General features: G+C 40.0%; 1 protein-coding gene across 1 annotated transcript in view; it reads right to left on the bottom strand.

The window, feature by feature from the left end:
* The window catches only part of pdzrn4 (PDZ domain containing ring finger 4), a 63,504-nt gene extending 62,102 nt beyond the window's left edge, over positions 1-1,402 (bottom strand). The window contains exon 1 of the mRNA XM_061914279.1: positions 1,109-1,402. Coding sequence (XP_061770263.1) covers positions 1,109-1,177 — 69 coding nt within the window. The 5' untranslated portion in view covers positions 1,178-1,402. The remainder of the gene's footprint in view (positions 1-1,108) is intronic.
* Positions 1,403-16,028: the final 14,626 nt, after the last annotated feature.

Below are 16,028 nucleotides of genomic sequence, written 5' to 3'. Positions count from 1 at the left end.
CCCCATGCTTCACAGTAGGTATGGTGTTCTTGGGATGCAACTCAGTATTTTTCTTCCTCCAAACACGACCAGTTGAGTTTATACCAAAATGGATACATGGATGATACAGAAGGGGATTGGGAGAATGTCATGTGGTCAGATGAAACCAAAACATAACTTTTTGGTATAAACTATACTATATAGAGAAATATTACAATAAGAATAAAAAAATAAAAAGCAACAATGGGAATAAAAATTATAACAGTAAAATAATATAACAAGACAAAGTAGGCAGTAGTGACCATGTTATGAAAACGTATTGCACTGTTATTGTTTTGCATCCCCTGTCATCCTAGTACCCCTCGCTCCAGAGAGGAGTTGTACAGTCTAATGCCGTGTGGTCAGATGAAACCAAAATAGAACTTTTTGGTATAAACTCAACTGGTCGTGTTTGGAGGAAGAAGAATACTGAGTTGCATCCCAAGAACACCATACCTACTGTGAAGCATGGGGGTGGAAACATCATGCTTTGAGGCTGTTTTTCTGCTAAGGGGACAGGACGATTGATCCGTGTTAAGGAAAGAATGAATGGGGCCATGTATCGTGAGATTTTGAGCCAAAACCTCCTTCCATCAGTGAGAGCTTTGAATGGTTGACCAAATACTTATTTTCCACCGTAATTTACAAATAAATTCTTTAAAATTCATAGAATGTGAATTCCTGGATTTTTTTCCACATTCTGTCTCTCACAGTTGAAGTGTACCTATGATGAAAATTACAGACCTCTGTCATCATTTTAAGTGGGAGAACTTGCACAGTCTGTGGCTGACTAAATACTTTTTTGCCCCCCTTTACTAAAGTGTTACCAAGAACATATAACTTTGTCTTGAGTTTGAAAAAAAACAACATTTTATTTTTCACTAAAGAAGGGTTCGGTGAATGCGTGTATGAAACTGGTGGGGTTCGGAACCTCCAACAAGGTAAAGAACCACTGATATAATATCCCGTGGTATTTGACCCTGACAATGTCGTCGCAGTTTTCTGGGGGGTTGGTCAATATTTATTTTACGTTACGCTAAGACGCGCTGCATTTTGTCACGGGTGGCTACAAAAAGTTTGCGTGTCTCACCTGTGCGATCTCGTACAGCAGCTTGTAGTGCTCCTCCCGCTTCCGCAAGGTGCACAAATTGCAGCCCATCCTGGTTGCCAGGGAGACGCAGCGCCGTCCGCCGGAGTGCGATGCTTTCCTCCCCGCGCTCCTTCTCCTCTCCTCGTCCTCGGCTCCCCGCCTCTCTCTCGCATCCGTCTGCCCTCGGAGGGTCTCCTCGCCTCCGCCGTGCAAAACGCCGCCGTCTTCAGTGATGTCGGGCGGGCGTGCGGGGATGATGGAGGCGCCTGACTTCCAGCCGCATGCCTCCTCTTCTTCAGTGTGAGCGCACTCTCGCCCGCGCACACACTTTTGGCTCAGGCAGACACACCTCCTTCTGTGGCAGGCTGCCTACACACACACACACACACACACACACCATGCTCCGGGTGGGCTTCCTGAGTGAGGAGCATCCTTATTGGTTGTGTGCAGAAAAAGGAGGCAGAGGGTGGGGAGCCGAGTGCGAGGTGGAAGTCCATCTGTATTTGTTGTTGTTGTGCCATCTCTTTGTTAGGGAATTTGCGATAACGCATCTAAACACACATTGGCGGGGCAATCGATGCGCGCACTTTACACGAGAGCGGGGGCCGCAGATTGATGGCGGCTGGACACTGTGACGAGAGCGCTGACACGCAGGAGGAAACCCAGACTGGTATTGATTGGCTTCAAATTAGCTTTAGTGGTGAAGAGAAAGTGAATTCACGCCACGCTCGGAGGGCGATTGTTTTGAGTCGGGGGGGGGGTCAAATTTGGGAGAAAAATGTATCTGGGGCCGGTTTATCTATTTTTAGGAATATTAATACGAAACCGCGCTTCACGGTGGAAGAGGGGTTAGTGCAGGGGTCGGGAACCTTTTTGGCTGAGAGAGCCAAGAATCCAAATATTTTAAAAGGTGACTCGGTAAAAAATCTGGGTATTATCTTCGACCCAACTCTCTCCTTTGAGTCACACATTAAAAGCGTTACTAAAACGGCCTTCTTTCATCTCCGTAATATCGCTAAAATTCGCTCCATTTTGTCCACTAAAGACGCCGAGATCATTATCCATGCGTTTGTTACGCCTCGTCTCGATTACTGTAACGTATTATTTTCGGGTCTCCCCATGTCTAGCATTAAAAGATTACAGTTGGTACAAAATGCGGCTGCTAGACTTTTGACAAGAACAAGAAAGTTTGATCACATTACGCCTGTACTGTATATACCTTTATATACATATATACATACATATATACCTATACTGTATATACCTTTATATACATATATACATACATATATACCTATACTGTATATACCTTTATATACATACATATATACCTATACTGTATATACCTCTATATACATATATACATACATATATACCTATACTGTATATACCTTTATATACATATATACATACATATATACCTATACTGTATATACCTTTATATACATATATACATACATATATACCTATACTGTATATACCTTTATATACATATATATATACATATATACCTATACTGGCTCACCTGCACTGGCTTCCTGTGCACTTAAGATGTGACTTTAAGGTTTTACTACTTACGTATAAAATACTACACGGTCTAGCTCCATCCTATCTTGCCGAATGTATTGTACCATATGTCCCGGCAAGAAATCTGCGTTCAAAGGACTCTGGCTTATTAGTGATTCCTAAAGCCCAAAAAAAGTCTGCGGGCTATAGAGCGTTTTCCGTTCGGGCTCCAGTACTTTGGAATGCCCTCCCGGTAACAGTTCAAGATGCTACCTCAGTAGAAGCATTTAAGTCTCACCTTAAAACTCATTTGTATACTTTAGCCTTTAAATAGACACCCTTTTTAGACCAGGTGATCTGCCGTTTCTCTTCTTTTTCTCCTCTGTCCCCCTCTCCCTTGTGGAGCGAGTCCGGTCCGGTGGCCATGGATGAAGTACTGGCTGTCCAGAGTCGGGACCCAGCATGGACCGCTCGCCTGTGTATCGGTTGTTGACATCTCTGCGCTGCTGATCCGCCTCCGCTGGGGATGGTATACTGTTGGCTCCACTATGGGCGGGACTCTCGCTACTGTGTTGGATCTACTTTGGACAGGACTCTCACGGTTGTGTTGGATCCACTATGGATTGAACTTTCACAGAATCATGTTAGACCCGTTCGACATCCATTGCTTTCGGTCCCTCATATGTGGTCCTCTCCAAGGTTCTCATAGTCATCACTATCACCGACGTCCCACTGGGTTGAGTTTTCCTTGCCCTTATGTGGGCTCTACCAAGGATTTTGTTGTGGTTTGAAAACATGACTGCACTAATGGCAGCTACAGTCTCCATCTTATAGATCTAAAAAAAAATTATTTGAGGATGTCCATGTCTGCCTTACAGCATTCGTGGTCTATTGTCAGAAAAACAGAGAGCACAGGGACAGATTTATCAATCAATCAATCAATCAATGTTTATTTATATAGCCCCAAATCACAAATGTCTCAAAGGACTGCACAAATCATTACGACTACGACATCCTCGGAAGAACCCACAAAAGGGCAAGGAAAACTCACACCCAGTGGGCAGGGAGAATTCACATCCAGTGGGACGCCAGTGACAATGCTGACTATGAGAAACCTTGGAGAGGACCACATATGAGGGACCGAAAGCAATGGATGTCGAGCGGGTCTAACATGATACTGTGAAAGTTCAATCCATAGTGGCTCCAACACAGCCGCGAGAGTTCAGTTCAAAGCGGATCCAAGACAGCAGCGAGAGTCCCGTCCACTGGAAACCATCTCAAGCGGAGGCGGATCAGCAGCGTAGAGATGTCCCCAACCGATACACAGGCGAGCGGTCCATCCTGGGTCCCGACGAGCGGTCCATCCTGGGTCTCGACTCTGGACAGCCAGTACTTCATCCATGGTCATCGGACCGGACCCCCTCCACAAGGGAGGGGGGGACATAGGAGAAAAAACAAAAGAAGCGGCAGATCAACTGGTCTAAAAAGGAGGTCTATTTAAAGGCTAGAGTATACAGATGAGTTTTAAGGTGAGACTTAAATGCTTCTACTGAGGTAGCATCTCGAACTGTTACCGGGAGGGCATTCCAGAGTACTGGAGCCCGAACGGAAAACGCTCTATAGCCCGCAGACTTTTTTTGGGCTTTAGGAATCACTAATAAGCCGGAGTCTTTTGAACGCAGATTTCTTGCCGGGACATATGGTACAATACAATCGGCAAGATAGGATGGAGCCAGACCGTGTAGTATTTTATACGTAAGTAGTAAAACCTTAAAGTAACATCTTAAGTGCACAGGAAGCCAGTGCAGGTGAGCCAGTATAGGTATATATGTATGTATATAAAGGTATATACAGTATAGGTATATTTGTATGTATATATGTATATAAAGGTATATACAGTATAGGTATATATGTATGTATATAAAGGTATATACAGTATAGGTATATTTGTATGTATATATGTATATAAAGGTATATACAGTATAGGTATGTATGTATGTATATATGTATATAAAGGTATATACAGTATGGGTATATATGTATGTATATATGTATATAAAGGTATATACAGTATAGGTATATATGTATGTATATATGTATATAAAGGTATATACAGTATAGGTATATATGTATGTATATATGTATATAAAGGTATATACAGTACAGGCGTAATGTGATCAAACTTTCTTGTTCTTGTCAAAAGTCTAGCAGCCGCATTTTGTACCAACTGTAATCTTTTAATGCTAGACATGGGGAGACCCGAAAATAATACGTTACAGTAATCGAGACGAGGCGTATCAAACGCATGGATAATGATCTCGGCGTCTTTAGTGGACAAAATGGAGCGAATTTTAGCGATATTACGGAGATGAAAGAAGGCCGTTTTAGTAACACTTTTAATGTGTTACTCAAAGGAGAGAGTTGGGTCGAAGATAATACCCAGATTTTTTACCGAGTCGCCTTGTTTTATTATTTGGTTGTCAAATGTTAAAGTTGTATTATTAAATAGAGGTCGGTGTCTAGCAGGACCGATAATCAGCATTTCTGTTTTTTTGGCGTTAAGTTGCAAAAAATTCATTGTTTAATTTCAGTGCAATTTGTTTTCATAACATGGTCACTACTGCCTAGTTTCTCTTGTTATATTCTTATTTTACTGTTATATTTTAATTCTCATTGTTGCTTTTTGTTTTTACTGTTATTGTAATATGTTTCTATTTTGTTTCCATTGAATCTCACATTATTTACTTTTTCCTTTTTAAATTTGATCTCAATTCTGTACACTGCTGCTGGAATTTTTATTTTCCTGAGGGAACTCTCCTGAATGAATCAATAAAGTACTATCTATCCATCTATCTATCTATCTATCTATCTATCTATCTATCTATCTATCTATCTATCTATCTATCTATCTATCTATCTATCTATCTATCTATCTATCTATCTATTTATCCATCCATCCATCCATCCATCCATCCATCCATCCATCTATCTATCTATCTATCTATCTATCTATCTATCTATCTATCTATCTATCTATCTATCTATCTATCTATCTATCTATCTATCTATCTATCTATCTATCTATCTATCTATCTATCTATCTATCTATCTATCTATCTATCTATCTATCTATCTATTATGAAGTGCAATGTCAGCAATATTTTCCCCCCTGCAATTTCAAATGCACTTGCTTTAATCAATAATTACAGCGTTTTAAAAGCACACACAATCTGTGTAAATATATTAGTTTGTGGTTTAAAGGACTTGAAAGGACTCAGAACTCAAAATGCAGGACTTGGGACTTGACTTGAGACTTTCCAGTCTTGACTTTGGACTTGACTCGAGACCCGGGACTTGAAGAGCAAAGACTTAAGACTTACTTATGACTTGCAAAAGAATGACTTTGTCCCACCTCTGACAAATACACAGACATAGGTGCCAGCAGGCAGGAAAAGGGAATTTAGTTCGGGCACCTTCTTGGGCAGCTGGGTCCTCGAGCTGAGGGGTCCTCGGGAGAACATGTTGAATGTTTAGTTGTGCTTCATTCTGCATTTTGTGTTTAAAGGTGGGTTTAAACCACTCAAAACGATTGCTAATTATTACAATTGTTATGCAAATTCGGTGGCAAATGTCGTCGCCAATACACATGACTGTTATTTGTTTTGCTAAATCATCTTAAGATGGAGCTAAACTTCAACCAACATGTGCTCGTTCAGCTAGCATACTTTCCTATTTCTTTGGGTTTATTTTTTTATTTCAGATACCAGACAAACAGATATCGATCTTTCAGAAAGTGTTTATATCTGACATAAGCGAAGAAAGCTAGTTTATTTTAGTTAAGTGTGTACATTTTTTAAATTTAAAGGCCTACAGAAATGAGATGTTCTTATTTAAACGGGGATAGCAGGTCCATTCTATGTGTCATACTTGATCATTTCACGATATTGCCATATTTTTGCTGAAAGGATTTAATAGAGAACGTCGACGATAAAGTTTGCAACTTTTGGTCGCTAATAAAAAAGCCTTGCCTGTACCGGAAGTAGCAGACGATGTGCGCGTGATGTCACGGGTTGTGGAGCTCCTCACATCTGAACATTTTTTACAATCGTGGCCACCAGCAGCGAGAGCGATTCGGACCGAGAAAGCGAGGATTACCCCATTAATTTGAGCGAGGATGAAAGATTCGTGGATGAGGAAAGTGAGAGTGAATGACTTAAAAAAAAAATACTATACAGGGGAGCGAATTAGATGTTATTAGACAAATTTACGAGGATCATTCTGGAAAATCCCTTATCTGCTTATTGTGTTACTAGTGTTTTAGTGAGATTATATGGTCGTACCTGTACAACCTGAAAGCCGGAGGGGTGTGGTGACCGCCTGTGTCTCCGAGGAAAGCCACGGGCTGAGATTTATTTATTTTTTCCCTCCTCCACAGTGGAAGCATCTGACGGTCGGGGGCGGCCGGTGGGAGGAGGCAAGAGAGTCCGCAGCTGCCTCTTTGACAGGTGCAGGAGGAACGACGCTAGCTCTCCGCTCATGTCTAAGGTTAGAGCCGACTTATTACCAACACTTTCTCACTGAAACCTGCCGGTTGACATGTAGTAGGGAACCGTGTTCGCTTGCCCGCTCTGTTCCATAGTAAAGCTTCACCGTCATCTTTCGGGAATGTAAACAAGGAAACACCGGCTGTGTTTCCTACCTACATCTTTCTTCTTTGACGTCTCCATTATTCATTGAACAAATTGCAAAAGATTCAGCAACACAGACGTCCAGAATACTGTGTAATTATGCGATGAAAAGAGACGACTTATAGCTGTGAAAGGTGCTGGACCAAAATGTCCTCTACAATGCGTGACGTCAAGCACACGCGTCTTCATACCGCAAAGTTTTAGCATGATACTTACGCGCGAAATTTAAAATTGCAATTTAGTAAACTAAAGCGGCCGTATTGGCATGTGTTGTAATGTTAATATTTCATCATTGATATATAAACTATCAGACTGCATGGTCGGTAGTGGTGGCCTTTAATTGATTAATGTTAAAGTATTATGAGGCAGGTCTCGTAAAGAAGCTTTCATTAGTGTAAGTGTCAATTTTCACTATTTTTAATAAATAAATAATTTCTAATTAATTTGTGAATTAATATAACATAATTAACCAATACAATTGATTGATTGACTGAAACTTTTATTAGTAGATAGTATAGTACATATTCCGTACATGAATGTGAGTGTGAATGTTGTCCGTCTATCAGTGTTAGCCCTGCGATGAGGTGGCGACTTGTCCAGGGTGTACACCGCCTTCCGCTTGATTGTAGATGACATGGGCACCAGCGCCCCCCGTGACCCCAAAGGGAATAAGCGGTAGAAAATGGATGGATGGGATATTCCGTACAATTGACCACTAAATGGCAACACCCGTATACATTTTTGAACTTGTTTAAGTCGGGCTCCACGTTAATCAATTCATGGTACAAATATATACTATCAGCATAATACAGTCATCACACAAGTTAATCATCATAGTATATACATTGAATTATTTACATTATTTACAATCCGGGGGGTGGGATGAGGAGCTTTGGTTGATATCAGTACTTCAGTCATCAACAATTGCATCTACAGAGAAAAGGACATTGAAACAGTGAAGGTCTGACTAGGTATGATATTTACAGCGAGCATTACAACAAGTATATACTGTACATTTGATTATTCACAACCCGGGCAGGTGGGATGTGGAGGAGGACGGATGTTAGTTTAGGGTTGAAGTTGCCTGGAGGTGTTGTTTTAGAGCGGTTTTGAAGGAATATAGAGATGCACTTACTTTTATACCTGTTGGGAGTGCATTCCACATTGATGTGGCATAGAAAGAGAATGAGTTAAGACCTTTGTTAGATCGGAATCTGGGTTTAACGTGGTTTGTGGAGCTCCCCCTGGTGTTGTGGTTATGACAGTCATTTACGTTAAGGAAGTAGTTTGACATGTACTTCGGTATCAGGGAGGTGTAGCGGATTTTATAAACTAGGCTCAGTGCAAGTTGCTTGACTCTGTCTTCCACCCTGAGCCAGCCCATTTTGGAGTAGGGGGTAGGAGTGAGGTGTGATCTGGGGTGGAGGTCTAAAAGTAACCGGACTAGCTTATTCTGGGACGTTTGGAGTCTACATTTGAAAGTACAAAGTACATTGAACTCAATATTTTAGATATTTACCGTATTTTTCGGATTATTAGTTGCAGTTTTTTTCATAGTTTAGCCGAAGGGACTTATGTTTGAAATTATCAACACATTACCGTAAAATATTAAATAATATTTATCTAATTCGCGGAATAGACGGAGAAAATGTCAGCAATCGCCACACACGTCAACCAATAAGAATTTGGCGGTGGAAGGTCATGGCAGAAGTGCATTGTGGGTCATGGGATGCTAACTGCTATATGCTATATGCCCCTACCATAGCTATTAAAATAGATCATTTCAACGTTGGCGGTAACTTATAAAAACTGAGAAGGGCTGAACAAAAATGGCACCGAAAAGTTAATGATTATTTGCCCCCCAAAATTTTTTTTATCAGTTTGAACATCAAATATGTTGTCTTTGTAGCATATTCAACTGAATATGGGTTGAAAAGGATTTGCAAATCATTGTATTCCGTTTATATTTACATCTAACACAATTCCCCAACTCATATGGAAACGGGGTTTGTAATCAAATATCATCCCAGGAGCCATAGATAATTCAGTCGCAGGCCAGATATGCGTCACGGACCTTAACTTTTGACTACTGCGATGTGGCGAAGGGCTACTGTATTGGACTCCTTCCTGAGAAAAGCCTGGTATATGTCATCTTATATTCAAAGTCTACAGTAGCTATGTGTACATTCAAACTAATTGTTTAAGTAGTAAATAAAGTTATTGAAATGACAAAAAAACCCATAATTTTCTTAAAGCCGCTTTCTGACCGTCTCTTCAGGATGCGCCGATTTGTGGGCGGTTATTTACGTGTCTCCACTTCGCCGCAGTCTTTGTTGTAGTTTTAGCGCTTCCACAGCGATTCTACTAACAGATTTAAGTTAGAATTAAAGGCGCAAGCAGCGATGGACGGGACCGCTTTGGCTGCTGCCCCCACGACCCAAGCCCGGATAAGCGGTAGAAGATGGATGGATGGATTATTACACAAAGAAAAAGTTGTATACACATGTATTACACATCAAATTTGTAGGCACCATATGTAAGTACCCAAAATAAAGACACAACATAAAAATAAATTCAATCGGAGCAGAAACATAGGAGTAAACGGGTTTAAAACCCGATGCTAACCACCCATTGAAAATACATGGGTACGGCTAGTAGCTACTATTAGCACACAGATAGATTTACCAACTCGACGTAATATCTTAACATCGACACACTCTTATCGTCGCAACTCGGCCCTGATGGTTGGCACCTATAAGTTTACAATTAGCTGTAACACAACAAACGCGCTCAGAGGAGATAATGTTTGAAAAAAGGTGACGGTTTTTTACAAAACTTTTGTTTTGAAGGGGGAATTGCAAACTTCCTGTTGATTTTTGATGGGAGTTGTCAAAATATGTAATGTAGGTCTAAGTGGGACCTACATAGATGTTTTTGTTTCATGCCTCTACGACATTCCTAATGGAAATTACAGGCAGTTTTGTCTGTGTTTTCTTCCTAGGAGCAGTTTTGTCTGTGTTTTATTCCTATGGTGCGCTAGAGCGCAATTTTGAGTTTTGGGGTTAGGTTTTTTGATCAGATTGCAATTTTCGCCGGTCCTGATGTGTGTGTCAAGTTTGGTGAGTTTTGAAGCATGTTAAGGGGGTCAAATTACAGCGCAAAGAGGCAAAGGTGAGTGTTTTTACAAAACTTGTGTTTTGAAAGGGGAATTGCAAACTTCCTGTTGATTTTTGCTGAAGGATGTCAGTGTATGAAATCTAGGTCTAAGTGGGACCTACATAGAGGTTTTTGTTTCATGTCGCCATGACATTCCTACTGGAGGTTACAGGCAGTTTTGTCTGTGTTTTCTTCCTAGGGGCGCTAGAGCGCAATTTTTGGTTTTGGGGTTAGGTTTTTTGATTAAGTCGCAATGTTCGCCAGTCCTGATGTGTGTGTCAAATTGGGTGAATTTTGAAGCATGTTAAGGGGGTCAAATTACAGCTCAAATCTGCGGAATAATAATAAAGAAAGAATAAAACGCTACAAATTCAATAGGATCCTCTCTCCCAAAGGGACATTCGGTCCCCAATTATACACAACTTTGTATTAGAAATGGCAACAGTCACAGATGCATGTGCTTGTGTGAGCCAGTTTGCCCCACAACACGAGGATAGGGACAAAGAAGGAGCTTATTGACTACGGTGTCAGACTACAATGGCGGACCAGCGCAAACCTATCCATTTTCTACGCTTCCGCTGACGTCACACTTCTGAAAAATTACCAAAACGGCTCGTTTGGAGGAAGTATGAAGTAAGGCAATATTGTTTTAAAGATATCTCTGCAATTCCTGCATGGTTTTATTTCAAATTTTCGGGAATTATGCAGATCCCCAATACACAAAAACAGGTACCAATATGTAGGGAAAGTTTGTTTTGTGTAATAGATCCCCTGTAAAGGACACTAAAAAAAAACCCTTTTATTACCGTCGTTGAAGTAGTTTCTATAGGTAGAAAACACGTCCTGCCTTGTGTTTTATGGAGGTAAAAAGACCACTATGTTGATTTATGTTTGCTATGAACATTCGGCGAGGGAACTCCCAGTAAACTAGCTTCCAGCATGACGAATAGCTGTCACCAGAGAGAAGACGAGGAGAAGGCGAGCGCAGATGCGTCATCCTCCTTATCACCAGTCAAGCAGCTACAAGGACCATAGCGGTCTAGTCAAGGGCGCCGGGGCATGACCAGATACAGCCCCCTCGATAACACTTAACCATGTTCCCTATAGATGAGGTCACCGGGAGAGGTGACATCACCGCCTAATGAATTTTTGCAAAAGTTGAGAACACGCACTCCACTGAGCTAATTTTCACAGCAGGGGGAACATAAAATTGCAAAGGTGCCCGTTTATGACCTATCATCTTCTTTCTATCATCTCTGCTGCTTTATCTCCCCGCACACGTCCGTCATATAAAAGAGGCGTTCAGGGTCTGCAGCGGAAAGTTCAAATTTGATGCTAATGTGCGTCTGTCAAAGGTTAACCAAATGAAGTTTGCTTGCTCCAGGGCGGGCGTGTTGCACTTCAAAGGCAACCTGTGACTCAGTTTCCATGAGGTCTGCAAGCGGACGTGATTGAGGACACCGTAAGGCGAGCAGAGACAAGGCACGTGAGGGTCTGTCTTACTACTCAGTGTCTTAAACTTGAGCTAGTCCTTTGTATATTCAGGCTCAAAAATATAAGGTTCTGGATCATCCTCAATCCAAAAAAAATACACACTGTATGTGTGCTTGTCTCACATATTTATTGTAAATGATAGGCACAATTGTAAAAGTCCTTAAGTGTTCAGAGACTTATGTCCTTATATGGTAAACAACAACAATATATGTGTGTATATGTATATTTATATATATATATATATCCATCCATCCATCCATCCATTTCCTACCGCTTATTCCCTTTCGGGGGCGCTGGCGCCTATCTCAGCTACAATTGGGCGGAAGGCGGGGTACACCCTGGACAAGTCGCCACCTCATCGCAGGGCCAACACAGATAGACAGACAACATTCACACTCACATTCACACACTAGGGCCAATTTTAGTGTTGCCAATCAACCTATCCCCAGGTGCATGTCTTTGAAAGTGGGAGGAAGCCGGAGTACCCGGAGGGAACCCACGCATTCACGGGGAGAACATGCAAACTCCACACAGAAAGATCCCGAGCCTGGATTTGAACCCAGGACTGCAGGACCTTCGTATTGTGAGGCAGACGCACTAACCCCTTTTACACCGTGAGGGGTGGCAGATATATATATATATATATATATATATATATATATATATATATATATATACATATATATATATATATATATATATATATATATATATATACATATATATATATATATATATATATATATATATATAAACATATATATATATATATATATAATTAGTGTGTATGTACAGTATATAGGAATATGTGTGTATGCATGTATTTTACATTTATAACACTGGTTGTTGTATTTAAACGGGACAATAGCCAAGATGCCAATTGTGTACCCCCAGTGTACACAATATAGAATAAAATTACTTTGTTTCGTCATATGACCATTTTAACCACACATTCAACGTTTGGAAAAAAAAAAAAGATAATTTTTAGCTAAAATAATAATATAGAGGTTAGTGTGAAATGTACTTATTGATATGTTCACGGCGTTCAGGTCTTGTTGTGAATTTAGTTTTTGAGATGCTCTGCAATAACCTTCATAAAAGCGTTTTCAAGACAACTTCAAAGATGCGTTATACTTTATAAATTAGTTGACAACATTTACTGTCATTTTAGTCCACTAAAATGTTGAAGAAATTAGTCGGCTAAAACCGGACTAAAACAAAATCGATTTAGATGACTAAAACTAAAATACATTTTTGTTAAAAGACTATGACTAAATTAAAAATTGTTGTCAAAATTAACACCTACTATCACAATAGGAAGATAGTATTGAAAGCTCTGTTTTTGGCCGAATGTATATAATATACATTGTCTCTATTGCGCCACCTTTCTGTCAAACATTGAACCCCTCTTCTCTTTCTGGGTGAGGGCGCTGAGTGACCCAGATTGGGAGGTTCACTTATGGAAACCTCGTTACGACGTTTACTTCTGGGGACATCACTAAGCTATCGAAATCTCTGCCGTTAATCTAAATGTTTTAGACTTTTTGAGGTAGAAAAAAATCACAAGCAAGTTCTGTTAGTTCTTAGGGATCCCCATTACCCGTGTTCTTGCTAGCATACTGTACATGTACAAACCCTGTTTCCATATGAGTTGGGAAATTGTGTTTGATGTAAATAAATATAAACGGAATACAATGATGTGCAAATCCTTTTCAACCCACATTCAATTGAATGCACTGCAAAGACAAGATATTTGATGTTCCTACTCATGAACTTTATTTTTTTTTTGCAAATAATAATAAACGTAGAATTTCTTGGCTGCAACACATGCCAAAGTAGTTGGGAAAGGGCATGTTCACCACTGTGTTACACCACCTTTTCGTTAACAACACTCAATTAACGTTTGGGAACTGAGGAAACTAATTGTTGAAGCTTTGAAAGTGGAATTCTTTCCTATTGTTGTTTTATGTAGAGCTTCAGTCCTTCAACAGTCCGGGGTCTCTGCTGTCGTATTTTACGCTTCATAATGCGCCACACACTTTCGATGGGAGACAGGTCTGGACTGCAGGCGGGCCAGGAAAGTACCCGCACTCTTTTTTTAAGAAGCCATGCTGTTGTAACACGTACTGAATGTGGCTTGGCATTGTCTTGCTGAAATAAGCAGGGGCTTCCATGAAATTAGCCTGCACACCTGTGGGATGTTCCAAATAAGTGTTTGATGAGCATCCCTCAACTTTATCACTATTTATTGCCACCTTTCCCAACTTCTTTGTCACGTGTTGCTGGCATCAAATTCTAAAGTTAATGATTATTTGCAAAAAAAAAAATGTTTATCAGTTTGAACATCAAATATGTTGTCTTTGTAGCATATTCAACTGAATATGGGTTGAAAATGATTTGCAAATTATTGTATTCCGTTTATATTTACATCTAACACAATTTCCCAACTCATATGGAAACAGGGTTTGTCGCATATATATATATATATATATATATGTGTGTATATATATATATATATATATATATATATATATATATATATATATATATATATGTATATGTATATGTGTGTATATATATATATATATATGCCAGCATACAAAAATAAACTGTTTTTGACAATTTTAATCTAACTAATCAGATTTGACTGTAAATCTGTAGTGGAAAACAGTTCTATTAACCACCCTCTAAAGATGTCCTAGTTGTCGCATGGAGACTCTTCCCAAAGCCAATGTTGTGAGAATAGCCGGAGGGGACCTTGCTATCTGTTAACCATATATTATTTACCACTGTGAGCCATTCTTCTGGCTAAAAACACAATTAGCGCGCTACTTACTGCACAAAACTAAAGACAGAGGAGAGAATTACTGTAAGTATTAATTATAGACTAATTCTGAGATCCCTAGGTCTCCATTAGGACACCAATTATAATCAAAATGTGCGGTCAGGACAATGCAATTGAGCAAGGGTGCATTTTATTTGTCTAACAAGTGCAAAATGTGCAAAAAACATTCATTCATTAGTGACTAACACACAATGCTCACTTGGACACCAAAAGACAAAATGTGTGTTCTGGAAGTCATTTGGTCGGAGAAAAGGCACTTTCACGTACACTGGGTAGTAGTAATTAGATTTTTGTCTTCCTCCGGCCTCAAGCTTTAAACTTGTTTTGCATTCTAAACACATCGTTAAGGCAGGATGAGGCACAATTGAAGACACTTGACTTTTACAATATGGGACGTGTTTCCCACAGTTTGAGAAGATGAGTCCCCAGATGGACAGTCCCATGTGTTTATTAGCAAACGCGAACAGATAGTATAGTACAGGGGTGTCCAAACATTTTCCACAGAGGGCCGCACACGGAAAAATTTTAGCATGCAGGGGCCATTTTGATTTTTTTCATTTTCAAACCATAACAAAATATATGGAATTCCTGGGGAGCATCGAGGGTCTCAGTCACTAAAATGTTAAAAATAAGTCCAATTATTATTATTTTTTTATTAAATGCTTTCAGTAAATTGGTTTATCAACTTGAGGTTGATATAAAGTAAAACAAATAATGTTTTATGCCTTTTCTGTCAAAGACAACTTTGTTTTTTATAGTAAAACTGAAATATGCAGTATTTAGATAGATAGGGACGGCGCAGTGGGAGAGTGGCCGTGCGCAACCCGAGCGTCCCTGGTTCAATTCCCACCTAGTACCAACCTCGTCACGTCCGTTGTGTCCTGAGCAAGACACTTCACCCTTGCTCCTGATGGGTGCCGGTTGGCGCCTTGCATGGCAGCTCCCTCCATCAGTGTGTGAATGTGTGTGTGAATGGGTAAATGTGGAAGTAGTGTCAAAGCGCTTTGGGTACCTTGAAGGTAGAAAAGCGCTATACAAGTACAACCCATTTATAGATAGATAGATAGATAGATAGATAGTACTTTATTGATTCCTTCAGGAGAGTTCCTTTATTTAGCAATTAAAGCCCTCAAAGATCAATAATGCAGGACACCGTTGATTTTGATTATTTAATATTTTTGAGTAAATAAAATCCCACTAAATATATTTGAGATCCGAAAGGTTCCCCACT

This window comes from Nerophis ophidion, linkage group LG10 (genome assembly GCF_033978795.1).
Source record: "Nerophis ophidion isolate RoL-2023_Sa linkage group LG10, RoL_Noph_v1.0, whole genome shotgun sequence".
Classification (NCBI taxonomy): Eukaryota; Metazoa; Chordata; class Actinopteri; order Syngnathiformes; family Syngnathidae; genus Nerophis; species Nerophis ophidion.
This window is presented reverse-complemented; position numbering and strand designations above follow the sequence as displayed.